The following is a 26,184-nucleotide window of genomic DNA, read 5'->3' on the forward strand; positions in this document are numbered from 1 at the left end:
AAAAAAAACAACAAACAAACAAATTCAAGTCGTTATTTGCATGTTTTCCTTCCCTTGCTGCTAAATTGCAAACCGTTTTACTCCCTTTTTTTCCCCTGTTACCTGTTTTTATAATTTTGTATTATTATAGATAGATAGATGGAAGGGCTATACAGTACGTGAATCGGTGGTGACTCGAATTATGATTTGAGTGGGCGTGGAAAAGCAGTCGACGAAGCAAGAGCTGCAACTGCTGCGTTTACTTAAAAAAATACAAGTGTTTCACGATTTCTAGCCTGTGTTTATGGCTGGATGCATTTTGACTTACTGCGCATAGTTTCTCCACATGTGCGCATTTGGCCTCGGTGGCCGCAGCGGTGACAACGATGAAGTCGATAGCCCTCCACCTGGACGATGATCTCCGCGGAGTTAATTAGGCGTCCTATAGCTCTTGCACGGCTATTCATTGCGTCAACCGAAGCCGGAAAGGAGCCTTCGCTCCAGGGGGCGACCGCGGCAGAATGAATGGGAGAAAGTTGATCCAACATAGCGTGGCACATGACGATAGCCGGTCGGCGAGCCAGCCATCTAGATAGAAAGGAGGCAGCTGGTCCAAGGCAGCGAGGATTTACCGCACCGACAGGTGCAGAAGCAATCTAGGTTGTACCATTGGCCTTGATCCTGTCGAAAGTAAGCCATTGCAGACTAAAAAGAAAAAAAACTTTCCAAAATGCACCAGCATACTCTTTTTCCCACTCAATGGATAGTTTCCAAGTAATCAAATACTGTGGGATTTTTCATTTGTTGCACAATGACGTCATTATTTGGAAATAGCAACAATTCGATTCTAATTCAGGAGTCATCCGTTACTGTCAAAAAATGACTGGTCGACCTTGTATGGCTGTGTAGTACAGCTGTCATAAAAACGGCCTAAATAAATACATTTAAAATTAACCCCCAAAAGTTCATCTAATTAATTGACGAAAACAAAGGACATTTTCGGTATAATTACATTTAGTTTCTGTTAGTTTTGCAAACATAAAATGTAGTTTGTTAGATATTGTTTTTTTAAACACTCATTTTTAATTTTTTCACAAAAATGTTTTATCTATTTTAGCTTTAGTTATTTTGTTCGTTTTCTGTAACCGTGATTACCTTCGTCTCAGAGTCCAGAAAATGCAAATATTGTGAGGATTTTGTGGAAAATACAAATTTGGGAAATAATCAATTGCGTTGCATTACATCGTGTACTGTGCATGTCACTGTCCAGACATTCTTTTTATACGACTTTGACTTTCGTATCTTATGTAAAAATGGATATCACAGCCCTCACTGTAGAACTACAGCGGGACACACACACTGTTAATTTGAGCATTTCAGCAAAATTTCGGACGTCTTTAAAAGGTTATTCGTCCCCGATCTGCTCGGAAAATGGTCACGGCCAACAATCATAAATGTTAAACTTGTTCAATAGTTTCTGGTCATAAATCCTAATGTATAAAGTCAACATCATTAGGTTGAGCCAAGGACTGCGTGATTGTGATGTGAAACTGAACGATTGCCAATTAGGGAGCAAACCGGCAAAATGATTTTTTTTGCTTGTAACGTGCATTTTAAAAGATGTGAAAAATCTCTACGTGTATATCTGGCGTAACGTGGTTACTCACTGCAGCCAGTGCGGCTAATCATCTGATAATTGGCCAGATCTGACACGCAGGCATTAAAAATCGTTCAAAGGGCCAGGTGTTGTTCATTGCACCAAGAGGTGTTGCTCAAAATATACCGGTAAGTTCCACCCTGCGGCTGTGGATGACGGGTTCATTTAATAACAATTGATCTGTGCTGGCGTCATCATGATTAAACTACAAAAAGAGGTAGATAAACGTCAGGCTACAATGGCTTGCCGTCACATTGCATGCCGGACATGTGAAGTTGTATTTGACTGTCTTTGACAAACAGGTGTGCATGCTACTTGCTGCTACTCACGAAGTAGAAACGGGAAGTTTTAGAGCCCTAATTTGAGCGAAACTTCAGAGAAATAGTGGCATTACATGATTATCCTCGTGTCACACCCTGTATGCTTGGGTACACTATGGACTGGTTGTCAGCCAATCACAGGACACGTATACAAACAACCATTCATTCTCACATTCATGCCTGTGGAGAGTTTCGACTCTTCAGTTAACCTAACATGCATATTTCTGGGAATGCAGGAGGAGCCAGAGAAACCCCCAAAAATAATAATAATAAATAATAATACTTTTGTGGGCTTTAATGTTTAAATTAGCAAGTAATCCAATGATTTCTGATACGCATTTGCCTGTGAAGTTGTGAAAGTTAATGGGGACGTATTTTGCCAAACCAACTTTTTCCAGTATTTGGGATGTTATATTGTCTCTATGGTGCCTCAGTAAAAATGTGAAATATGAATGAAGACTGTCCACGCATCCCTGAGTTCCAGACATTTTTCTGCCCATTCATTCGAATTTCTCAAGCTTATCGACATCACTAGCCAAGATCTCCGTCTTCCCTTTCCGCTCCTGAGCCAGCGCTGTCAGCAAAACAAACATGGGTGCTCTCACAAGTGCGGTCTTCCACACGGAGGCAACCAATCAGAGGAAAGGGGGGCGGTCTTAGCCAAATAGGGACAAAGCGGCTACAAAACTGGGTCAAACAGAAGTAGCTTTCAGAGGGGGCTTTTCTGGACACTCTTATGACAAAACCAAGGTGTTCTGTTTTGTTTTAAAAGTAATTGACACTTTTATACTAAGTCCATGTTAGAGTGTCACTCGACGGAGGTCTAAATAACCGAAATACAGGACCTTTAAGACCAATTTAAAAAGTACAAAAATACTTTTAATATGGAAATAAGGAAACGGTTATGAGAAACAGTACTTTCTTGATCTCTATTAGTAAACGCCCTTCAAAACCTCATTACATGGGCTGCCACTCCCACAGTGATCTGACACTTTTAAAGCTATCGGAACTTGAACTTGTACTCTATGAGAGAACAGTGAGTCCTCAACCAAAACAAATACTGATTTAGTAAGCTGTCGCAAACAACGAGTGCAGTTGGAAAAAGAAGTCCTTATAGATTACTCAGGATACTTTAATTTTGAGATTTTAGTGTAAATTGCTAAGAAAGCCGCGTGTTGCTGCATGTGGGTCATGAAGGTTTTGAAATCCGCACCACTGTTGGTCAAGGTGGTGGAAAGAATACCAGTAAGGCCAGTGACAGTGCTTCCAGTATTGTGAGGCAATCCAAAACTGTTGAGGGGTGCTTATAATATTTTTGCCCCTGTTGTGTACTTCGACACCACTGCAAACAACAACCACAATAATACAAATATATTTCGTTAATACTGACAGTATCGATCAAAACAGCATCATCTTTGTAAAGATCAAAATACTGTATTGTGAGACTGTGAAGTCGCCAGTGAGTCTGTATTATATGTCAGCCAATCACAACATTATGACCACTTGCACCATGTAATGATACGAAACAAAGAGCTGTGTCAACAAACTCTGCCTATACAAAGGTAATCATGTTCCGTTTTGATCGACAGGTGAGAGGGGTTCATTTGACAATAGGTTTACTAAGGCTCGTGTAGTTTGCAGTGGTGTTGAACTAAACTGCATCACATCAAGAGCTGTGTTTATTGGTTGGATCTCCGTTATGTCACTACATCTCTGTTATGTTATGTCACTACACGAGGTAACCAAAATACTGCACTCGAAACATCTCTCTTTATAATGGACTGCAATTCTACACCACTGCAAACAACCATAATAATAAACTTACTGTTCAGCGAGTACCTCTTTATGTCAATCAAAATTGTGCTTTGTCATCTTTGTAAAGGCACAATTTGCGGTAAACATATTGCATTGGATGTCATAGATAAGTTTATCAAAGTGGAGTGTAAATAAGTGTGTAAAAGACAGATTTCACTGGCACTATCACTATCTGTGCTTCCTTCCGGTGTTCTTCCTCTTCAGGGCCCGTATCCAGGCAGGAAGAGCAGGTCGGCGTGCTGACGCCTCCTTCTCTTCCTCTGCTGTCGTGCACGCCTCCTCTTCCTCTTCCTCCAATCCGGAACCCAGTTCTGTCCCATATTCCTCCTCTGAGTCCCAAGTATCCAGATCCACTAAAACCGGTGGTATCTCCTGAACTGTCTCTGCAAAATGAACCCGCCGGTTGGGCTCCACTCGTCTCTGAAGCAAAGAAAGAGATGTCTAAGTTTAAAAAAAAAAAAAGGTCATTCACTGAATTTTCACAGCATTCGGTCACATACATAAATAAGAGCGATACAATGAAGACAGAACCTGTATAAGGAGTGAAACTAAATTACATAAATGCCATCCATCCATCCATTTTCTGAGCCCGTTCTCCTCACTAGGGTCGCGGGCGTGCTGGAGCCTATCCCAGCTATCATCGGGCAGGAGGCGGGGTACACCCTGAACTGGTTGCCAGCCAATCGCAGGGCACATACAAACAAACAACCAGTCGCACGCACATTCACACCTACGGGCAATTTAGAGTTCTCAATTAACCTACCATGCATGTTTGTGGGATGTGGGAGGAAACCGGAGTGCCCGGAGAAAACCCACGCAGGCAACATGCAAACTCCACACAGGCGGGGCCGGGATTTAAACCCTGGTCCTCAGAACTGTGAGGCAGACGCTCTTACCAGTCACCCTCCGTGCCGCCGTAAATTACATAAATGCTTCCACACAATTAGTCCAACCGACCATTCATCATTAGCCTCAATTAATGTTCGAAAGATCAAACTACGAACAGAAGGTGACCAAAAGTTATACAAGGGATATTTTAGCAAGGGCGCATTTTGTTACCAATATTAATTCACTGTTGGAATGTCAACATGAAGATCACCAACACAACAATAACAACATACACCTGCTTACGTTGAGCATTTGTCGTGCTTAGATGCACTTTTCATTGGAATACAGTACTGGGTGGGGGGTGGGATCGAGATTTGTTTTTTGACCCAATAGAATCGAAATCTGAGTTGGCTGAGAGGCTTCTACTCCTCAGATTTCTGTGACAAATGGCTTCAGAAGTGGGATGGTTAGCCAAGAGAGCCATGAACACCACATATTTTACAAGTCAAATGTAGTTCAGTGAGAGCCATATAATGTTAGGATGGGTCTATTTTGATGTTCACGAAGAAGCGCTACAAATCCTCTGTATTTCTCCACCATACACGTAGCACCATCAGTACACACCAAAATAAGTTTAGCCATCGGTAGATTTTGTTTTTTCTTTCACGAACTCAATGAAAGATCTTGTCGATCTTTTGATTCGTAAAATAGCAAGACTTTGATCACGCAGTGTGTCGCCGGCAGCATACCTGGCAATCACGCTCAACTGCGATAAATGGCTTACGTCTGTTGACTCATCTAAAGCAAGCCAGTATGGCACTGCAATTATGCCCTTCACTTGTGTTTAACCACTCGATTTGTCATCATAATGGCGTGCGTCGGAGTGCCGCCTTACATTGGACCGTTTCTTCAATGAAATTTGAACATTGCATATTAGACACACCGCAGAAGCTGCTCCCTTCACAAAGACCAATTCCTCCGTCCATTCGTGTTGAAATGCACAGTACTCCTCATCTTTCTTGCTTTTCGCCATCATCTTGCTTCTTGTCCTCACATGGACCCGATTAAGCTGCCACATTATCCAATAAAAATAGTCTGACCTGTAAGGACAGCTGGTATTCACTCCAGTCTCCCCCATTGCAGTAGAATTGGATGGATGGGTTAAAATGCATGACTGAAAATGTTTTATGTTTTGAACGTTATTTTTAACACTCTAATTTCTGCAATGTTTTACTTTAAAATGTCAGCGGAATTATTCATTATTCAGTGTGTAAGGAATTGTCAGATAAGATTGATCTGCGAGGCAGATGTAGTCCTCGAAAGAGCCACATGTGGCTTGCGAGCCTGTCTTTGAGGAATAATTCGTCAATACGTCGCCAGATTTTACATGCTTCAATGACTTAACATCTTTTGAGTTTAAAAAACAGGGATAGTGCTAGAAGGCTTTCCAAAAGATGGCAAAAATGAATGAATAATATTAGGAGTAACACCCTTTTGGCAGTGTCTTCAGTTTCATTCATGAAATCAGACGAGGCAACATCTGGCCACCTGAATTTCTGCCCCTGAGCTCAAGTAATATGTAGACAGAATTTTCAATTCCCAAGGTGGAAAATATCGAACGATTCGTCTCAAGGTCTTGTAAGGCAGAAAACTCGCCAAAAGATACAAGCACACATTGAGCTATCTGCTGAACAAATGGTCTTGAATTACTTTTTGCTCAGTAGATAGCGCTAGTAGTGTGTAGCTGTATTGGGGGATTGGGGGATGGATTAATAATAATAACACTGACAAGGGCCCTAGAAAGTAATGTTTTTTGAGATATTGTTCTGGGGCCCCAAATCCCTGTCAACTTCGTTGGTCGACCATGAGGCCAAGCTTGAGCTACTCCTCCTCAGAGTTTCATGACATTACACTTACCCTTTTGCTTTCCCATGAGGAATCTGAATTCTGGGATGTGGAGTGTCTGAGCACACCCCGGGGCACAGGACCACAAGGAGTAAGATTTGAGGGAACATGCGGTGCTGAAGATCCATTTGGGCTGAAAAAGGGTGCGCTGTTTTGCTCGTCTGCGTCGGCCATCGCATGGCTGTTTGGCAACGCTTCTGAAACCAAATAAATAATACAGTTTCCACCCATTAGCTTCATCCATCATATGCTTTAACTTCTATTATTTGTGTTTGTTTGTGTTAACGTTTGGGTTCTGACCCCCTTGTCGCTCTCGTGACCAGCCCATTAGAGACATCTCAGCTGAGTGATGTTGTCTCTTCCTGTTGACTCTGCTGGTGGGCGGTGAGTCATCCAGAATGTCTGCTCGCTGCAAACAATACCACAATACGATGCAAAGTCTTATTCTTGCCTACGTTCGTCAATGCAGTGATTCCCAACCAATGTACCGTGGCACATTAGCGTGCTGTGAGACATCATCAGGCGTGTGGTGGGAAATTCTCTAATTTCATTGAATTGATCCAAAAAAAAATCTCATTTATTTACTACTTGGTTCACTAAAGGTTGGGAAACACCACATCAATGATATTGACATCATTCTTGTTGGGCAGTGCCATGAACAGTTAACTGGTATCTAACCTCCACAGAGGAAGTTCTTGGTTGCACAAGTCCACTCTCCCTCAATTGCACATGTGATTGAATTTGTCCTTGTTCCATTGGCTCTGATTGATTGGCAACTCTGTGTTCTGTGTTGTTCTGTGTAGGCACTTCTGGAAGGTTCACACTGACAGGAATGTTATAAACTGGAAATGACTCGCAACTCCTGAAGCTCCACTCCCTGTTCAAACCTCCTGACTGGTGCAGAGCAAAAGTGGATGGACCATTATGGTTTGGTTTAGGTGTGACACTCGGACTGCTCAATTTCTTCTCTTGTGTTTTCTGGTTGATTGAGGAGGCTGAAGGGGCAAGGCTCAGAAACTTGGCCCACTCTTGACCCGACACGATCTCTTCCAGCAAACTGACGGAGCTGAAGCCAAACTGAAAGTCGTCGCTCGATCTGAAAGGAAAGAAAATTGAAATTCAGAGCATGCAATCGCTGCAGTTCCAAAATTAGGGCATTGGCCTGTTTCCACACTGTTCATGAAACTTAAATGAAAATTCTGGTGACCCGAAGTATTACAAACATGACAAAGCATTAAAAACAAGACTAAATATCAACACAGACCGATCATAATCATTTCACTTATTGGACACTTTGTTGTTGTTCAGTTACAGTTACTTCAATTGCCTTTGATCATTCTCATTCATCATTCATTTCATTCAAAAGACATTGAATCATTCGCAACTGGATTGTTCTGGTTCTCTTAGAGGACGTTTCGCCTCTGATCCGGGCCTGGTTAATCACTTCAGGCACATAGGGTTGGTAGGACAGTTCTAGCCAGAGTGTTGGTGTGGAAACCCAACTTGTTATCTCCTATCCATCGATTCAATGCCCTGAAAAAGTTAACTTCAGTGCACCTGCAAAGGTATTATCCGTCCATTTTCTAAACTGTTCCTCCTCAATCGGGTAACTGGTGAGCTGGAGCCTACCCCAGCTGACTTTGGCTAGGAAGCTAGGTCCACCCTGGACTGGTCACCAGCCAATTGCAGGGCACATAACCAAAAAACTATTCACACTCACATTCACAACTATGGACAATTTTGAATCTTCAAATTCATCAAACGTGCATATTTTTGGCATTTGAATGTGAATTTTGTTGAAGTCTGCAGTGGTGTAGCACTGCACTGCATCATACTGAGAGCTCTGGTATATATTATAGTATTATAGTAAGTAATACACCATCACATTTTGTTTTCTAATTTCAGGATACCAGTCATTTCAATTTGTAGTTTGTAGTGTACGATCTTCATGAAAAAAGTATCTATGTATCCTCACAAAGTCAAAAAAAGGATCTGACAACATTACATTGGCAGAGGCTGCCAGTGGCAAGGGTGTGTTCCACATCAAACAGCCACAGGAGAAAAAAGCCCAACTACAGTCACAGCGATTATTTGGAAACACATCAAAAACATCTTACATATTTTGATTAAGGTGTGCAGTGCTTGAGAGAATTTTCACCCAGCGTCCTGCAGACTCCGGCAAGAGTTTCAACTCATTTTAAGTACAGCACTGCGCAATGATTACCTTATAAATGCGTCAATCATGTCATCCTCTGATTGTGCAGTAGGGTTTTCACCACTGTCTGGCGACGGCAGGGTCCATTTTGTATCTTGATGTGATATGTTGATGTGACGGCTTTGTGCTAAAGTCTGGGAATCACAAAGAGGATTTTAGTTTCCTACGCGGGAAGGAATTAACTTTGTACAACTCACCTTGTTCATCCCACCTTCCATGGACTCATCTTTTCCTTTTTTACCTGTTCTTTCCATCCATCTCTCCTTGAGTTTCTGAGTCCATCTCCTTGCTTTGTTTTCAGATGATCGTTGTTTTCTCTTGGTCATGCTGATGTCTTTATAAGGGATCATTTCCATGTTTCTCCATTTAGACAAATCTCCAAATCCTCCATTTTCCGTATGAAAGGATTTATTCCCTTGACTGTCCGCAGCAAAATCTGTGCTCCCCCATGACCAGTCATGAACATTGTGTTGAAACCCATGGTCCTGGTCTTTATATCCAGATATGTTGTCCCGTTGTTCCCCAGTATCAGTTCTCCCAAAGGAATGGAAGGTTTTTGACAAAAAGTCTTGCCCTGTTGAAGCATTGGAGAGCCGAGGCAGCGTGACATTCTCCGACACCGTGTTCCCATCCATCTGGCTGTTGTCCCTCTGGGGTGGGAAGAAAAAGGGACCCCTGTGCTGTTCAAAGCCATGGACTGCCTGAAGTCTCTCTCCATATTTGGAGGTAAAATTAGTATCCCCGGAAGATACTCCAAATCTTTTTGCAGAAAGACTAAACACGTGACCATTGGTAAGATCATCTCGTTCTTTCTTGTGGTTTGGGACTGATCCCACTCCATCTGTCCCCAATGTGGAGGCATGGGGGAGCGGTTCACCTGTATGCTCGTATGCATGCCTTTCTCTTCCCGGCTGGAGTTTCAGTCTCTCCAACATGGACTGCAGTAAGGCCTGACTGTCTGGCGGATTGCTCAACTGAGACATCTAGTTGCAAAATTGTAAGACTTTAAGTCCAAAAGTGTTAGTATAGAGTGCATGGGGCAAGACACACCCACTCAGTTCTTTAAGGAATATGGTTGAAAACCGAGTTTGTTGGACACATGTTGTTAAAAGAATCACAGAATAGTTGTTATTCACTTGTTCTAGTCAGTTCCCATGATTTCTTCGCTCTTTTCTTACCTCATCTTAAGAAATATATATCCTCTTCAACTCGGATAGAAATTCTACATTTCCACAGGTCAGAGCTTCTTGACAAAGTGGATGCCATCCTGTGCAAATTTCTTCCTAGTTCTCAGAAACCTTTGCAGAAATATCAGCTGAGTCCAGCCCCAGTTCCCCCGAGATTCCTCACTTTTTTTGTTTTTTTGCCTTGTCTTGTCATTTAAATTGTCCGTCTTTCCACATCATATTCAGTGGCTGCATTCAGCTCAAGCAGACATTTATGTCAGCAGTGATGGGCGGAGAGACGGTGCACAACCACGTTCCTGGTGTTAGGTGGAACATCGAAGCGGACTGACGAGAAAGACCAGTAAGGTGAGATAATTGTGCCCTGACAGCAACTCTCTTGCTCTCTCACTTTATTTTCCTTTCTATTTGTATCCATGGTTCCACTTGAGTGGCGAAGAGAACATCTGGGGGAGCTACGCTACCTATTTGCCTTGTGAGTTATTTTTATTAACAACAAAATGGCAACGGTGGTGAGTGGATTAAAGGTACCTTATGCCGCTTAGAGGAACCAAAAATATCAAATAGCCTCTAAAATGGGGTTGATTATGAGGGTTGAGTTGAGCAGCCTCTCAAGGCAATTTCGTAAACTAATGGAAACCTTAGTGAGTGAGTCACTTTGACGACCTTATGTTTGCTATTTACAACAGAAAAAGAAGTGGAAGTTATGATCTTGAAAATAGTGTCACAAGAGTCAAATACAATTGATTGAATTCGGTGTTGTGTCAGCCATCGTTTAGTTTTCAAATGGTCTCTGTCGTCAATGAAAAATCTAATCAGGAAGCGCACTTTTATTTTCACGGGGTATTTTCAATGCGCATGCGTGAAATTGAAACACGCCCCTATTTGATAGTCTGTCTTTCCGATTGGTACACAGTGCGGAAGTGATTTGTGGCGGCGTAAACAACACTTAAGAACACTGCTTCTTCCCGTCGGGTCACTATTTTAGAGTAACGGAACTAAATATATCCCAAAACGGAGTATGTTTACGGCATATGGATTATATTGTTATGATGTGCCTCCTTAGCACGGAGCTACTCCTTTAGTTGCTAGTTAAACTGCTGTAGCTGCAGAAATGGACTGCGTTGTGACGGGCGGAAACGTAAAAGGTAGACAGTTTCCTTTTTCCGCTTCATTAATTTTACGTTTTTCATTTTCGTGCCTTGATTTTTGTCATTTTGCAAGTTATAATTACACTCCGTGTGCGTATGTACGGTGCAGTGTTTGCCAAAGCCATCCACTCCTTGTCCAGAATCGGCGACGAGCTCTACGTCGAGCCTCAGGGTGATGGGGTAAGCTTCTTTAATGGACGTCGAATGACGCTTGTTATTTATGATGAGTGTTGTCGTCTTCTTCTCTGTTGAAGCTAGCCCTGCGGTCTGTGAACTCCTCACGGTCGGTTTACGGCTGCTTCCTGTTTGCGCCTCTCTTCTTTAGCAGGTGCAGACTGTGTGTGCACATGTGTCAGTGAACGTGGTCCACGTTTGCATGAGATACTTTGACAGCAAGTGGACCTCTCTTTCTGTTTTGCGCAGGTACACTGTCCCCAATGGGCATGGCTTCCGCTGCAAGATGTCAATAAAGGTGTGTTAGGATACAGGAATTCCATCTATGATCTGGTGTCAGCACGGTGGACTAGGATTGGTTAAAGAAACTATTCTATTGCTACTATAGTTTATATTACATTGACCACCACTGACCACCACATTGTCACGTTGGTTGACTGGTTAGCACATCTGCCTCACAGTTAAGGGGACCGGGGTTCAAATCCCGGCCCCGCCTGTGTGGAGTTTGCATGTTCTCCGTGCCTGGGTGGGTTTTCTCCAGGCACTCCGGTTTCCTCCCACATCCCAAAAACATGCGTGGTAGGTTGATTGAAGACTCTCAATTACCCGTAGGAGTGGATGTGTTTGCAAATGGTTGTTTGTCTGTATGTGCCCTGCAATTGGCTGGCGACCGGTTCAGGGTGTACCCCGCCTCCCGCCCGAAGATAGCTGGGATAGGCTCCAGCCGCCCGCGACCCTGGTGAGGATAAGCAGGAAGGAAAATGGATGGATGGGTGACCAGAATTGCTGATTCTGAAGACCCTGAATGGATCAGATTCACATGGCAACACTTAGAGGCTGCAAACTGATTGAACAAAAAAAAAATCGAACATACACGTACTGTAAGCAGTGCAACCAAGAGAAAAGCTACAAAATGAGAAGAATAGACCGTTGACAACAACTTAATATAATTTCATGGAACAAATATTTGAATTTAGGTTGTAAACGTAAGTCAGTGCTTTTGATAGTGTTTCAGCCAACAGGTAATTGATTAGACGATGAATAGCCTAATGTTGCCGTCCACAGTAATTCTGAATGTCCTTTTGTTTGTGCATGTGCGTGCGTGCATTTTTAATGTACAAATATCCAGAGTGTGCAGGCAGTGTTCAGGTCTCTGGCATCTCTGGAGAAGACGGTGGAAAAGTGTCATATCCAGCTGGACAAGCAAAAGGATCGCCTCACCTTCACGCTACATTGCAAACACGGTATGACCACGTCACCTCCTGCTGGCTGATATTACGTCACATTTTAAACATGTCTAAACTCATTTGGCACTGACACATTCTTCATTTATTTGCATTACTCCACTGTTTTGTTATCTGCAGGCCTCTTAAAGACTCACAACCTGTCTTTCCAGGACAGTGAGCGGTTACAGGCCGTGTTTGATAAGGACAGTTGCGGAAACGTATTTCGAGTCAATCCAAGGTTTGTTTTTGAATAGGGATGCACCGATACTATTTTTTTTTTTTTTCTGACCGAGTGTGAGTACAAGTACTGTACTCACATTTGAGGACTCGCAGATACTGAGTACCAATTCTTATTAATGCCATAACGTCTTGCATCTTTGATGAAAATGTGTTTCAGTTTAATACAATATTCTTGAAAAAAAACAAAAACTTTTGTTCAATATGGCATACGTTTTTCCTCAAATATAACACTTTTTATACACAATCAAATATTCGTGAAAAAAACTTGTATTGAATATGGCATATGTTGGGTTTTATGTTTCTCATTTTGTGGGTTTTATGAGCTGGAACCCCAAATTATGTAAAAATAAACAAATAAATACTTGAAATTGTTTACATGTTGGGCCCTGAATCTATAATCTATGAAAGTTTAACTCTTTGAATGGAATTGTGGAAATAAATGAACTTTTCCATGATATTTAATTTTTTTGGAAAGGGTCTGTATATGACAAACTGGTATCAGGGTCGTTGTATTGGAGCTCAGACGTGCAGAATCGGCACCTATATTGCATCCCTATTGTTTAACAAGTTAGGTTTCCTGTGGCGCATATTCATTTTCCAATTGTGAAGAAACCAGAATTGGTACATAAACATTTTAAATGACTACACAAACCATACAAAATGAGATTCACTCAGTGCCATTGCTTATCTTTCTCAGGTTGCTGGTGGACACAGTTGCACATTTCCCGGTATCTCTGGAGGAAGTAACTCTTTCAGTCAGCGATGAACGAATGTGGCTCAGGAATCATGTGGATGAGGAATTAGGTGATTTGAGAAAGGTTGCTTTCTATTCATCAATTGTTGTTCAAGTGAATCGGTGATCCAAAAAAGGATCTCATAATTGACGCATAGATAGTGTTTTTTTTCCCCACTCAGCGCAGTCCAAGGCCATGCTGACTGAACTGTGTCTGGCCTCTGACGAGTTTGACAATTTTGCTGTCCAAGCTCATATCAGCATCACCTTCTGTCTAAAGGAGCTACGGGTGAGAACTAAAGATTTTTTTTATTATTATTTATTTAAAGAGGCTCATTGCGAGAAGAAAGGATTGAAGAGTTGATTTTTGTCATCTCTCCTGCAGGGTTTGCTATTTTTTGCGGATAGTACTGGTCTCCCTATTTCTATGTACTTCGATGAGCCGGGCAGGTATGCATGATGACTTAAGAAGCAATGTTAACTGAATGGACTTCACTGCTATTTATTGACATTTGCCTGTGTTTGTGTGTGCGTTTGTTTGTTTGATTGTTTGTTTGTTTCAGCCCTCTTGTGCTCTCAGTATCAGACAGCGTCCTGGAAGGCAACTTTGTGCTGGCCACACTTTCAGACGATACCAGAAACAACACAAGGTAACAAATAGGCCTGTCACTATAATTACTATATCGACTTATCATTGAATAAATAAAATGGACACGATAATTTTTCCGGACTCGATAAATCGTCATTGTTGTGGTGAGCCGGCGAGCGGATCCCACAGTGACCCGACGGTTGTATAATTAAGCGTTAGTGGGCTCATGGAACGCCGGCATACCGGTACACTCCTTCCGGTGTTGGCTCCGTCCAATTCTCCACGCTCCACGCCTTGCTCCAGATGCAGCGCGTAGATTCACGCAAGTGAGACATTTCAGAGAAAGGTAACTGTTTGTTGTCGCGACCTAACGAGCTAGTGAGTTGAGCTAAGCAGCTTGCTCCACCGTGGCGATATCGTTTCAATGTGTGTATGTTAACGGTTTATTAAGCATAACCTCAGTGGCACAGGTTATTCAGCCAGTCGTTGACGAGAGCGAACGTCAACGTATATTTGATTGACAGGTGAAGGACTCTTTTTCAGCAGACCAACCACACAGTAGTCGGGTTTACATGGAGACTGTTTTGTCATTCCAATTGAACTCATTCCAATTGAAGATCTCTGGTCAACTGTTTCATGTGACGTGATCTATTCTGAATAGGTGTATACATGATATGCACTACATTTAATCGGAACGGCAGTGTGACATGCGCACGTCGTCATGAACGTCACGTCAAGATGGAGGCCCGTCGTCTATTGAGCAGGGTCGTTGAGATTTTCTTATATGTTTATTTTTTTAAAAACGCTTGATTGAAAACAAATTATGAGTAGGTACAAATAAGATCTCGTCGCATACGAGCTCTGTTCGGGAGCTGCCATATTTACGCCGTGCGTAAACGATGACGTCACCGCGCATTTACCTCGAGACAAAGCATGCGCAGACAGACCGAATGCCAAAAAATTACTTCTGAACAGTTTGGAAAAAGGAATATTCTACCCCTTTGAAACCAAATAAACCAGATTTGGCCTGTTTATTCCAATTGAGGTTTTTATATGGAGTATTTACATTCGGTTTGGGCTTCTAAACCGTTTATAATCACGAATAGAAGGCTACATATTAACCAGGCTCGTCTTGCAGCTCTTTATTCTTTATTTCGGACCCAGGGAGAGCCATATCACAGAGTAAAGAAAAACAATTTGATAGATAAACAAGAAAGGAATTTAGAATAATAACAACAATAATAATAATAATAACAATACTGATTTAAAAGCCCAAAAATTAAATAAAATAATTAATACAAAATAAGGCGGTGGGCGAATGGTCTGCCTCACAGTTCTGAGGACCCGGGATTTCAGAGGCATTAAAAAAAACAATATTATCGTTTATCGTGACAGTTTTTGGGAACATATATCGTCTTAAAAATTGTTATCGTGGCCTAACAGACAGCAAAAAATTAAAGTATTTACTGTATGTGCAACCAAACAGACCAAAAAAAAATGTCTTGCAAATTTGGCACATCACAGAAAAGAGTCTTTTTAACAAGCAGGACAATGAATGAATGGATACAAAAATGTATGCAAGTATGTGAAATCAGAATTGAGACATTCTTTCATCTTCCGGACGCTGTGGGCTTGTCGCTAATCAGTCGCTATTTGCAGCAAATTTATATCCCCGACTGTCCCACCAGTTGTTTTTGGCCGTCACACTGCTCCAATACGTAGTAAAATTAACGCTACGCACGGCAAGTTTCTCAAAATAGGATCTGTTGTTGACAAACCATACAGTGGAAGCATTACTACTACCAACACTGTTGAAAAGACTGAACTTCTAGAGCAGGCGTTCCTGCAAAGCTAGGGAAAGTTTTTCTGGAGGGCTGCACTGCAACTCGGCATCAGCAAAAGCTCGACTGAGCGGAGGCGTCCTCTGTGAAGCATCAGCTGAATTGAGATTTTTTTTATGCTGAGTTCCAATGTCCACTTTCAATTGATGAGCCGTGGACAAACGAAATTGTCAAGAGTGTGGTTCGTCAAGAACAGGTCCTGTTTTGAGAAAATTGCCATGGATAGCGTTCATTTTACGTTAGCGTTCTCAAATCTACGCTGACTTTCAGTTGGGGACGGGAAAAACCTCTTGGCAAGCAGCAATTTTGCAACGTTGGTCCAATAACAATTGGTGAACTGAAAAGCCTAAGCTGTCAAAAGCTGATGGCCTCACTTCTGTCCTAATAATAATGTAACTGAAATGACAGATTATATAGTGACTTTTGGGACACCCTGTATATTCCCAAAAGTTTTTCTTTCACAAACCATTTTTCTAATTTCCTCTTTTTCATCATATTTCCTAATGCCACTCCTCAAGAGGGCCCACTTCTCCGGAGCCCCCTCCCGACGACTTTATGAACGACGACATGGACTCCTATCTCATCGCCATGGATAACAGTATTGCACCGGGTCCATCCGCAGCTGAGTCCACAAGTTCAAAGCGGCACACGGTAGCCAATCGCAGGGCAAGGCTGCACAGCGAAGGTGAGGAGGGAGAGGAAACGGCCGAAAAAGATGCACCACCAAACAAAAAGGTTAATTTTTCACCTTTCTCTAAAAATACATACAGTTGTGCCTTGAGGTACAAGTTTAATTGGTTCTGTGACCATGCTTGTTACTCAAAACACTCATCTCAAAGCATTTTTCATATTTGAAATACATGAAAATGTCATTGATGCTATAATATTGTCCTTTAGAAAAACATAGTAAAAAAAATCATTTAGTAGAATATAGAAGTAAAGAATTACAGTTTGTGCATCATGATTATTCATTGATGCCTTCTGGTGTCCGCGACTTGACCAACAGGGGGCAGTATGCAAACTCATATGAAGAAGAGTTTCACAACCACTGTAAAAGTGACTCGGTAAGATGGAGTAATATTTGTTGTTTTTCAACTAGGATAAAGAATATGTGCCTGTGAGTATTGTTATATTGTCTGTCTACATGTGTTGACAGTTTGAAGCCTCTTTTTAACCTCTGTTTTGAGGAATTGTTCATTATCTGCCAAACTGCTGCTTGTTTTGAAGAGAGTTGAAATGAGTTCACTGCCACCATTTGGCAGCCTGACCTCAAATTTCTGCTTAAAAGCCAAAGCAAAAAAAAACAGCCGAACGGCTCGCATCTCAAAAAATTATAAGTTGGTCCACGCGTATCTCAAGGCACCACTGCAGTTAGAAAAATTATTGTATCTCCAAGAAATGCTGAAATTCTGATAGTATTTCTTTTCCTTTTGTGTACTATCACAGTTCTGTTCCTTGTTGTTTGGATCGGTTCTTCCTCTGTCGTCTCAGATGAGCATTCAGCCAATGAGCAACCAGGAAGTGCTTGCCAGTGACAGTGAGGACGACACACAAATGGACTGATTGATGGTTGAAAAAATATTTCTTTTGTGGTAGACTGAGATTTTCCTCTTTTTACCTTAAGAAATCATGCAGGGGAGAACCATTGCTAATGTAAAATAGGCAATTTATTTTTTTATGAATATTGTTATTGGGTTGTTACATTGCGAACTTTTGGAATCATGTTAAAACTAAACATTAAGCTCTTGGGGTTTGTTTTGTATACAAGATGCAAATCATTTCCTTTGAATAAACCAAACGAAAGAAAACAATGTTAATGTACGTGACTCACAGCATTCAAATGCATTCATCCAACTTGAATATTAAGCAAAGAGAATGGATTAAAAGTAAGCTTCAGCATAACAGGAGGAGCATTCCAATGTGTCTCCTTGCACCTGCAAACCTTTTCCCCTTGTTTGCGGTTTCCTTCTCTCTCCATCCGTCTTCACCTCTTTTTCTCTCGTTCTCCTCAACCTTTCCTCCTCTTTTGCCCTCATTTCTCGCTCACGCTGCCACCACCTCCTGCTCTCCCTGGAGCTCGCTGTGTCCTCAACTATTTTTCCCGTTCCCTCACTGAAATCTTGGATCAAGATGGTGGGGACTTGGATTTTGGCTGCCCTCTTCTCTGTATTCATTTTGGGCTGCCTGCGGAAAAGACTGAAATGTTTAGCAGGCTCGAGCGGCCCATGTTGTGCTGCTACGGTCTGATGAGAGTGGGTGTCTCGAACACTTTGACCGGGGTGGGTGAAGAGATCTTGCGCGAGACGTCGCATTAACTTTGAGCCGCGGGAGCTGGAGGACTTGCGGAGCCAGGCGTCATCAAAAAAGCGGGGTGTCCTGTTCACAGAGACTTGTTTCAGGCTGGGAATTATTTCCTTATGTGTTTGTTTTTGTTCAGTTGTGTTGTTTTGTGTCTCATAACAAAGACAACACGCTTCACTTCTTCTTCTCACCTGATGGATGCATTGAAGCGAGGACTTACACGTAGTATTTGTGTAGCATAGCTTGTCATATTTTCGAATGTCATCTAAATGATGCTGCGTGGTTCTGTGTTCCCCGACGTCATCTTCTTGGGTCTGCGGCAGGATGTGCATTTGTGTTTCTATCTGGGGTTCTGGGTTCATTTCTGTTAATGATTCAGCCCTATGGTATTTTGCTCCGGAAGTGTCTCCCAATGACAAGCTCCAGTCAGTCCCCGTGACAACATCCAGCTGCCTTTTGACAGCTTCACTAGATGTATCCTGATCCAATTTTGATCTTGTTTGGTGCTCAGATGTTGAAACAGCCTCAGTTTTGTCTCTCTTTGCCACATTTTTCACTTCTGACTCTGATTTGATGTCATCCTTGTTTAAAGCTATAGCCACTCCTTGGTCTGTCTCCAAAGGACTCCTTGCCACCTCTATGTCTGTGTAATCACTTAAAAGCTCCTCTTCTGGGTCCTGGTGAGCGTCATGTTCGGTCAAACGAATATGTTGACCAACTGGAGTTTGGGTTATTTCTCTTGGCACACTTGTCAGCTTCTTTTCATCAGAGACTCCTCTTTGTTGTTTATTACTATTATCCTCCTTTTTCTCCTGCAAATTAAACTCATTGCAGCTTCTCCAATCCTTTCCTCCCATTGAGCGATGCCTCGAAACCCCGCCGCTGGCCTTCTGTACTCTGATGTTCCCCCGTTTCCTCCACCTCTTGTGAAGGAGCGAAGGCGACAGCGACAAGCAGGAGGCCGAGCGGGCAAGAGGCACAGACAGGTTGCCCGTCTCTCTCTCTTTCCTGTCCAGCTCCGCCAGGTTGAGTTGAGCCCTCTCCCACGCCACACGATATCCGTGGCAGCGACCTCTGGGGTCAAAAGTGGACGAGGGTCTGTCTTTTCTCCACTTTGCCAGCTCCTTCTCTGTGTGTTTCTCCAGATCACTGGAGGAAAGTGGCACAGCACACACCTGTAATTAGAACATATTTCATATCCCATTTCGGGTAAAAATGTTAATGGCAAAGGATGTCATACACTACATTGACTCCTCACTTTATTAGGTACAATTTAGTGAGTTGAAGATTCAGTTTCATTTTTCACTATCCCTTCCAAAGAGGCATTCATTTTACAAGGTTATAAAATACTGTATAATATACATACATATAACATTGTAGTTGTACTTTGCACTGCATCATATGGAGAGAGTTTTTAAAAAATATATTTTTCCTTCTAATACAGCTTTTCTCATTTAGCTTTTTTTTTTTTTTTTTTTTCTAGGTAAATTTTAAGCTAATGTCTTGCCTGCGATTGGCTAGTGACCAGTTCAGGGGGTACCCCGCCTCTCACCCAAAGGTAGCTGGGATAGGCTCCAGCATGCCCGCAACCCTAGTGAGGATAACCAGCATGGAAGATGGATGGATGGATGGATGGATGTATTCCTTGGTCTCATTTAAATTGTACCTATCCTATTATTTTTTTTAAAGCAGCGCTTGATACATTGTATCAGATTTCATCAGATTGCCCAATTATGAAGCCATTGAGACTTGCTGTCTCGAGAGCAGGGCTGGGGGAACCTACAGCCATATATGGTCCATATGGAATAAAATTAATAAAATATCAGATATTTTTTTTCTTTCGCTTATACCAAAAAGCAAACGACAGTGACATTATTTAAAATGTGTTTTGTTTTTTGCCTTCTGGAATTTCCTTGATTTCTCCTGATACCAAAAAAAAAACAAAGTTAATGCTGGGAAAAAAACTGCATTAACGTGCATAAACTTCCACAGAGAGTTTTTTTTTCTCTTTACAGATAATGGGAAAATAAGCACTTCTCCTTGGAGAGAAAAAAAAGTCCCTTGTTTTTTAAACATGTAAACCCAATCCTTAATAAATGTAATATTTTTAAAATGTTCATCAACTTGACATAATAAAAGCTCTCTCACATTCTTATCTCATGTAGAGATGTACAGGTGAGGCAGGGAGACTTTAGGAAAATATATACAGCTTGGAAGCACATATGTACCTCAGGTCAAAAGTTAATAACGGTGATAAATGATTTTTTTTGCGACATATAAATGGGCGCAGTATCTTTGGCAAAGCTGGCACGATTGGTTCTGTGATGGCCTTTAACCGGGCTCCTTTCTTGTCATAGGGAAAACAATATGCTAATAATTCCGCTCTTGTCGTCCATTTATTTGCAGGAATTGAGGTCACTCGTCACGGGTCCAGAAAAGTCGATAACCTGGCAAAACTGACTTTGCCTCTGTAAACTAGCTCCTCTTTGTTTGCATCCATGTTCATAGTGAAAGCCGTGCACTTAGGCGAGATGGACAGTGCTTTGAACCCTTTTTCAAGCTGCTAAAAAACATTTTCGTGAGCCATAAAATCAAATTGACGAATCGCTCACAACTCACAAGCACTCACAATATAAAAGAACAAACATTTGTCAGATCGTTGCATATTTTTTCATGAATTTGACATGGCACTTGGAGGACTTCATAAAAACTGAAATGAAAATGTCCCGATAGGAAAATGGTTCCCCGCCTGCCTTCCTAAATGTACAGTAAAGGCCTTCTATAGTAGTGATACCTCTGCTATGAAGTCCTCGTCCTCTTTTTGGACCTCACACCTGACATCCCTCAGCCTCTGCAGGGTCTCCATCTGGCCCTGGCACTGTTTCCTCTGCTCGTCCCGACCCAGCACGTGACGCACCAACACCACCGCCACCTGCAGCAGCACCTGCACACCTTGTACATGATAGAGGGAAGGCCACAGAAAGTCAAATGTCTGAAGGAAAATCTTGTCCTAATACAAACGATATTATGCATTCGTTACACAATTTAAAACAGCTCGGAGGTGTCTTGTCAAAATTTGGTGCCATCTTGGTGCCAAGGAACTATGTTGAGGTGCTTTGAGGAGCGTCATGTATTATTTTACTGGCAGCTTGTTGCATCTCGAGCCAATTGTAAACCTTTTTAATGAATAGCGAGGCTTCACTATATTATCAATTAACCCCACAGTTACTTAATAGCAACTGGGCACTTCAGAGACCAAATGACTTGTATACAAGTCATTAAAAAGTACATTTTCCATAATATGTCCCCTTTGAAGTGCTATTCCTCTCACAGCATTAAGAAAAACTGAGCATTATTATCTCAGGTCTTTTGAGATTGTGCTTGTATTGAAGCTCATGAAACTGTGCATGTATCTAGTGAGCGTTCAGCACTTTTTTTTCCCTTTAGTGTTTTGTCGGTGTGAGACAGGGATTTACCGTTGCAGAAAAACAGGTCCCACACTCGGAGGAGAGCGTTGAAGGGCAGGTGGCGTGTGAACAAACACATCAGCCAGTCTGTGGCGAACATCAGGGGCTCCACTTCGTGGCGCTGCAGGTGTTTGTGCGCAGAAGGACACGTCTTTTTCAAAACCCAGGTCAGCATGGTTGCGTCGAACAAGACTCCCTCCTGCACCACACATGCAACTCTTATCAAAGGTCTGAGCATTCCTGAACATATCCAGCTTTGTGCATTGTGCTACGTCGTACATGTGTTGGGTATTACATGACAACGGCATGCATGTTAAACCCTCCTGTGAGCTCTCAAGCACATTTGTTAACAAGAGGTTGAAATCCTCGTCTTTATTCCTCCCATTGCACGGATGGGTGACCTTGTTTGTGCAGCCAGCTAGTTCAGAGATTATTTTTTTTCTTGCAGACTTTACACTGCCTTTGTATTGCCAATCAAGTGTAAATGTGTCCAGATTTGACTCCTTTTCTTGCTGTAACTCCTTTTCGTAACAATTCCTTATCAGCATGCTCGTGTTGCCTCTGTTTTTGCGGCCCCTTGCTCTGTCTCTCTCGTCTTTCTCTTGTCTGTGTGCTCTGTGATGTGCTGCCGGCCCTCTCTCTGCTTCGCGCGGCTCGAGAGAGAGAGAGAAACGACACCACACATATCTCTATTAAGCAAAAGACGAGAGTGGCTTACGATCAGGAGCCGGCTCTCATCGTTCACTTCAAAGAGCCGGATCTTAGAGCCGCTGTGTTCGTGACTGACGCGTCACCAGTTCGGTGGTGTGCTGTGAGATTTTTCGAATGGAAAATATGTGCCTTGGGTCAATTCAGGTTCGGGAACACAATGTTAAATGGAGTGCACTCACCAGTAGAGGACTGTAGTACCCAGGTAGGTAGTGTTCACTAATCTGGACCAGACACCAAAAGGCCTCCTGCCAAAGTCAACCACCATAAGATAATGTCCGAAAACCATATTTAAGCTTCTTCATGTTAATGAGCCAATAATTATGACTACCTCTGCTGGCATGTTCATCAGGAGAACAGCAGCCACTGGCCCTTGTGCCTGGCAGTAGCCTTCCTCTGGCTGGTACTGCGTGTACGCTTTTAACACCTGGAACAAACCTTGCTGCCTAAACAGACGCAAGACAGGATTACTGCCTTCCAACCTTCACGCATGTTTCATGTTCATGTTTTTACTGTGTCACTTGTGTCGGGAGAGAGAACCCGTACCCATGTCCATCCTTGGAGAGGAACATCTCGTGGAAAGGAAATTGTCGGTCCAGATCTCTGTCGATAATGTCCACCCACTTTTTCAGAGCAGCCTTTGAGTCCAGAGACTGACAGAAAAAAAAAGCAAAATAAAATAAACAGAATAATGGCATGATAAAGTAAGATTAATCAGTGAATGATAAAAAAAAAAAAAAAAAAAAAGTATGAGACTTGCAATGTTAAGGCCATTTAAGCGCGCCACCGGGCATTGTGTTTTTCCAGAGCGCGTAATGGTGAACACCTTTTTATTTTAGAGTCCCAACCAAGCGAATTCCAGGGTTCGTACTTTGACAAATGTCTCCAGGGGATATTGCCCAAATGACCCCTAATTGGAAGCAAGCATCCTAAAACTGTGATTCTCAGTGTGGATACTGTGCCAGTGGTGATACGCAGGCTCCATCTAGTGGTATGTGCAAAAATGACTGAACTAGACGTTTAAACTGCGTGTTAGAGTTTTTTTTTTTTTTTTTTTTTTTCTTTTTTTTTTTTGTCGAGAACAGGACGTTTGTTAAGCACAGTACAGTTGTATTTAACTTTTTAAGTACAATACATTTGTATTTAATCATTTAGAATTGTTTGTTTTCAAACATTTATTTCGGTACACTTATTTAAATTTTATGTGCAATACATTTTAATGGAATTATTTAAGTACAGTTTTTTTATTTTCCTATAATTAAGTGAGTGCAGTGTTCATGTTTAAACTCTGCGTAGGTGTTAGAGTAACTGATAATAAATATTAAATATACTTTTTAGGAATAAACCCTCTGCCTCGTTTTTTTTTATGCACACTATCTACTGCAGGCCTACAATGCTACTGTATTTTAAGGTTGGTCATTATTACTGGTGGTACTTGTGTTTTGTGAAGTAGTACTTGGTGTAAAAAGTTTGAAAACCTCTGTCCTAAACCAATCGGTGACGCTACATTTCCAAGCTTTTTCAGCGAAACCATCTAATGTGGTTGGAGCATGGCAACAATTTTTTATGATCATTTTGAGCAGTCGCCATGAAAATGGTTCATGACTCTATTCAGCTTTAACTTTGAGTTGCGTCTGTTGTTGTGATATTCTTTTTAATACCTGGAAAAGTTGTTTGTTGTGGTTCATCCTGTTGGTGGCACCACACAGCAGAGGCCAACACTTTGCTCTGAGCGAAGTCGGGATGCCTTTCTGACATTGCACTTTGACCTGCAAAGATGTCACATGTCTTTCTTGGACGGCCATTATACAGTTGACATTTTAACTTTAGAAGAGCAAAGATCAGCATGATGGCCATGCATCATGATCATTTGGAGCATTTAATCACACCACACACCATGTTAGTCTTTTTTAACAAGATGCTCTGCCATTGGTCCATGATGTTGATCCACTTGGCCTCCCTCTGCCTGACTAGTTGAGGGTGTGGGCCCACAATCCTGATGACAAACAAGCAAGTGGAGATTTCACTTCCCTCACAAATGTCACAAAATGCCATCATGTTAATGAGCACATGATCACAAAATGTTATAGCTTTTGATAAGTCAATTTAGTTTATTGCTAACAAACAATGCATCGTGCCAAAGACAGGCTAATGAAAAGCATCAGTGTCGCGATCTTATGACACTTTTAAATTTTTCCTGCTTTACGACACTTAGAACCTTCTTATATAGGCTGTGATTGGAATGTTTTGTTTATATCATAAACAATACTCTTGTTGTATTATTACAGCCATGGCCCCGTATAAGAAGTGTTTCCCAACCTTTATTGAGCGAAGGCATATATTCCACATGAGAAAAAAAAAAATCTCATAGAACCCCACCAAGCAACAGAGTCACAAAAAGTGGCTACACAGCTTGCTTGCCATCTAGTGGTAAAGAGACAGAGTGATCGAGCATTTAATTGGTCCGCCTGTTACTATACAGTCACTGGCATAGATAGAGGAACAAAGAGACATTATTTGGAGTAAATAAATCATTTTGTGACCAATGAAGTTAAATTGGACAATTTCCCGCAGTACATCGGATGGCACACCAATGTGCCACACAGCACACTCGTCGGGAATCACTGCATTAAAGCGTTAGACTCAGGAAGCACAGTATTGTACACAATGTAGGCATAATGAGTGGTGCAGACTCGAGTTAGTGCATGCAGGGTTTGTGTGTCTGCTTTGTATGTAGCAGAAGCAGGACAGGAAACAGGAAAACCACACGGTGTGATGGCTCCGTGGTAACAGGTCGGGGGTGTAATCAGAGAGGAGTATGGCACCAAATGCAAAATACTTCCAGTACATATACCGTGTTCAAGTGTCAACTGCACTTTCACCTGTCGGCTTGGTTGACCTTTAATGTTATTATTTCCATGTTTTAGAAAGCATGTTTTTTTGTATTTCTTTTTTTTTTTTTTTTAGGCCTGTTGCCTTTTATAGTCAATAACAGTTTGTGTGTGTGTGTCTGTGTGTGTGTGTGGCTCATAAAAATGTTAAGAAAACATTATGGTGGTAATCATGTTACTCACTCAAGTGGAAAACATCTGAATTTCAATGAGCACCCATCCATTTTGCACTGCGCTGCCCTGAATTTCAGTGTTTTCAAATAAATCTCATAAGTAACCTTCATCCAAATATCTAAGGATGAATCAGAAGTGAGGTTACCCGCAATCTCAAAGGAGGAACTGCTCACCGAGCTTCAGCTCCACTGGACACGATGAAGCCAAAGCGGTCCGTCTCATGTTCGGGACTGACCTCTGACCCTGCCTCAGAGCCAGAACTGTCCTCAACAGTGACCATCTTTGGACCTCCACGACTTGGTGGCCTCAGCAGTTTACTGGAAGATGATGAGAAATAGTGACACTGATTTGACGCTTTACTCACAACATTGAAAAAAAGGGTCAACTTTCGCCACGTAATCTTTGACAACTTCTCACATTGACAATAAATAACATACATAAGGGTTGTTTGACAGACATTGTTTTCAAAGGAATTACCTTCTCGCGTGTCCGTCCTGTTTCATCACTGAATTGAAGGTGTGTGAGATTCTGCCGTGGTGGAAAATGAACAGCTTCCTCTTTGACGCCTCCCCTTCTCTCTGCTGCCATCTCCCACTGTTACTGATGCACGGTGTTGCCTTAAATCAACTTCTCTGTAACTGAATCATGTGCTCTTTTATGGAAAAATCAACTAGTCTGGGGCCTAGTTATTGCTGGAAGATGACACATTCACCATGACATCAGCGTGAGTAACAATGCACTTGGTTTAGGAAAAAAGCTGATTTTGCATTAAACATTCGAAACTAG

General features: G+C 42.0%; 3 protein-coding genes across 8 annotated transcripts; 1 reads left to right on the forward strand and 2 right to left on the reverse strand.

The window, feature by feature from the left end:
- Positions 1-2,883: 2,883 nt before the first annotated feature.
- On the reverse strand, positions 2,884-10,230 carry zgc:113229 (uncharacterized protein LOC550612 homolog). The gene is made up of 6 exons (XM_061685428.1): positions 8,917-10,230; positions 8,729-8,853; positions 7,183-7,600; positions 6,805-6,913; positions 6,517-6,701; positions 2,884-4,191 (listed from the first exon to the last, which is right to left on the reverse strand). The coding sequence occupies exons 1-6, from the start codon at positions 9,700-9,702 to the stop codon at positions 3,940-3,942; spliced, it is 1,875 nt and encodes a 624-aa protein (XP_061541412.1). The 5' UTR covers positions 9,703-10,230; the 3' UTR covers positions 2,884-3,939.
- On the forward strand, positions 10,164-17,668 carry rad9a (RAD9 checkpoint clamp component A). Of its 5 annotated transcripts, XM_061685429.1 has the most exons (12): positions 10,322-11,051; positions 11,164-11,234; positions 11,309-11,382; positions 11,478-11,526; positions 12,358-12,472; positions 12,593-12,692; positions 13,392-13,498; positions 13,610-13,716; positions 13,813-13,877; positions 13,991-14,077; positions 16,376-16,592; positions 17,304-17,668. In XM_061685429.1, the coding sequence occupies exons 1-12, from the start codon at positions 11,018-11,020 to the stop codon at positions 17,418-17,420; spliced, it is 1,143 nt and encodes a 380-aa protein (XP_061541413.1). In that variant the 5' UTR covers positions 10,322-11,017; the 3' UTR covers positions 17,421-17,668. The 5 variants fall into 5 exon arrangements, with proteins under 5 accessions (XP_061541414.1, XP_061541417.1, XP_061541413.1 ...); XM_061685433.1 differs by lacking the exon at positions 11,164-11,234 and having other exon boundaries at positions 10,319-10,378; XM_061685430.1 differs by lacking the exons at positions 11,164-11,234; positions 11,309-11,382 and having other exon boundaries at positions 10,164-10,378.
- tbc1d10c (TBC1 domain family, member 10C) lies at positions 14,753-25,954 on the reverse strand. 2 transcript variants are annotated; one of them, XM_061685425.1, is made up of 10 exons: positions 25,876-25,954; positions 25,572-25,715; positions 24,230-24,329; positions 23,995-24,102; positions 22,880-22,986; positions 22,665-22,779; positions 22,516-22,581; positions 21,635-21,824; positions 20,953-21,110; positions 14,753-19,333 (listed from the first exon to the last, which is right to left on the reverse strand). In XM_061685425.1, the coding sequence occupies exons 1-10, from the start codon at positions 25,899-25,901 to the stop codon at positions 17,738-17,740; spliced, it is 2,610 nt and encodes an 869-aa protein (XP_061541409.1). In that variant the 5' UTR covers positions 25,902-25,954; the 3' UTR covers positions 14,753-17,737. The 2 variants fall into 2 exon arrangements, with proteins under 2 accessions (XP_061541409.1, XP_061541410.1); XM_061685426.1 differs by having other exon boundaries at positions 19,220-19,307.
- Positions 25,955-26,184: the final 230 nt, after the last annotated feature.

Source organism: Phycodurus eques, chromosome 9 (assembly GCF_024500275.1).
Source record: "Phycodurus eques isolate BA_2022a chromosome 9, UOR_Pequ_1.1, whole genome shotgun sequence".
NCBI lineage: Eukaryota > Metazoa > Chordata > Actinopteri > Syngnathiformes > Syngnathidae > Phycodurus > Phycodurus eques.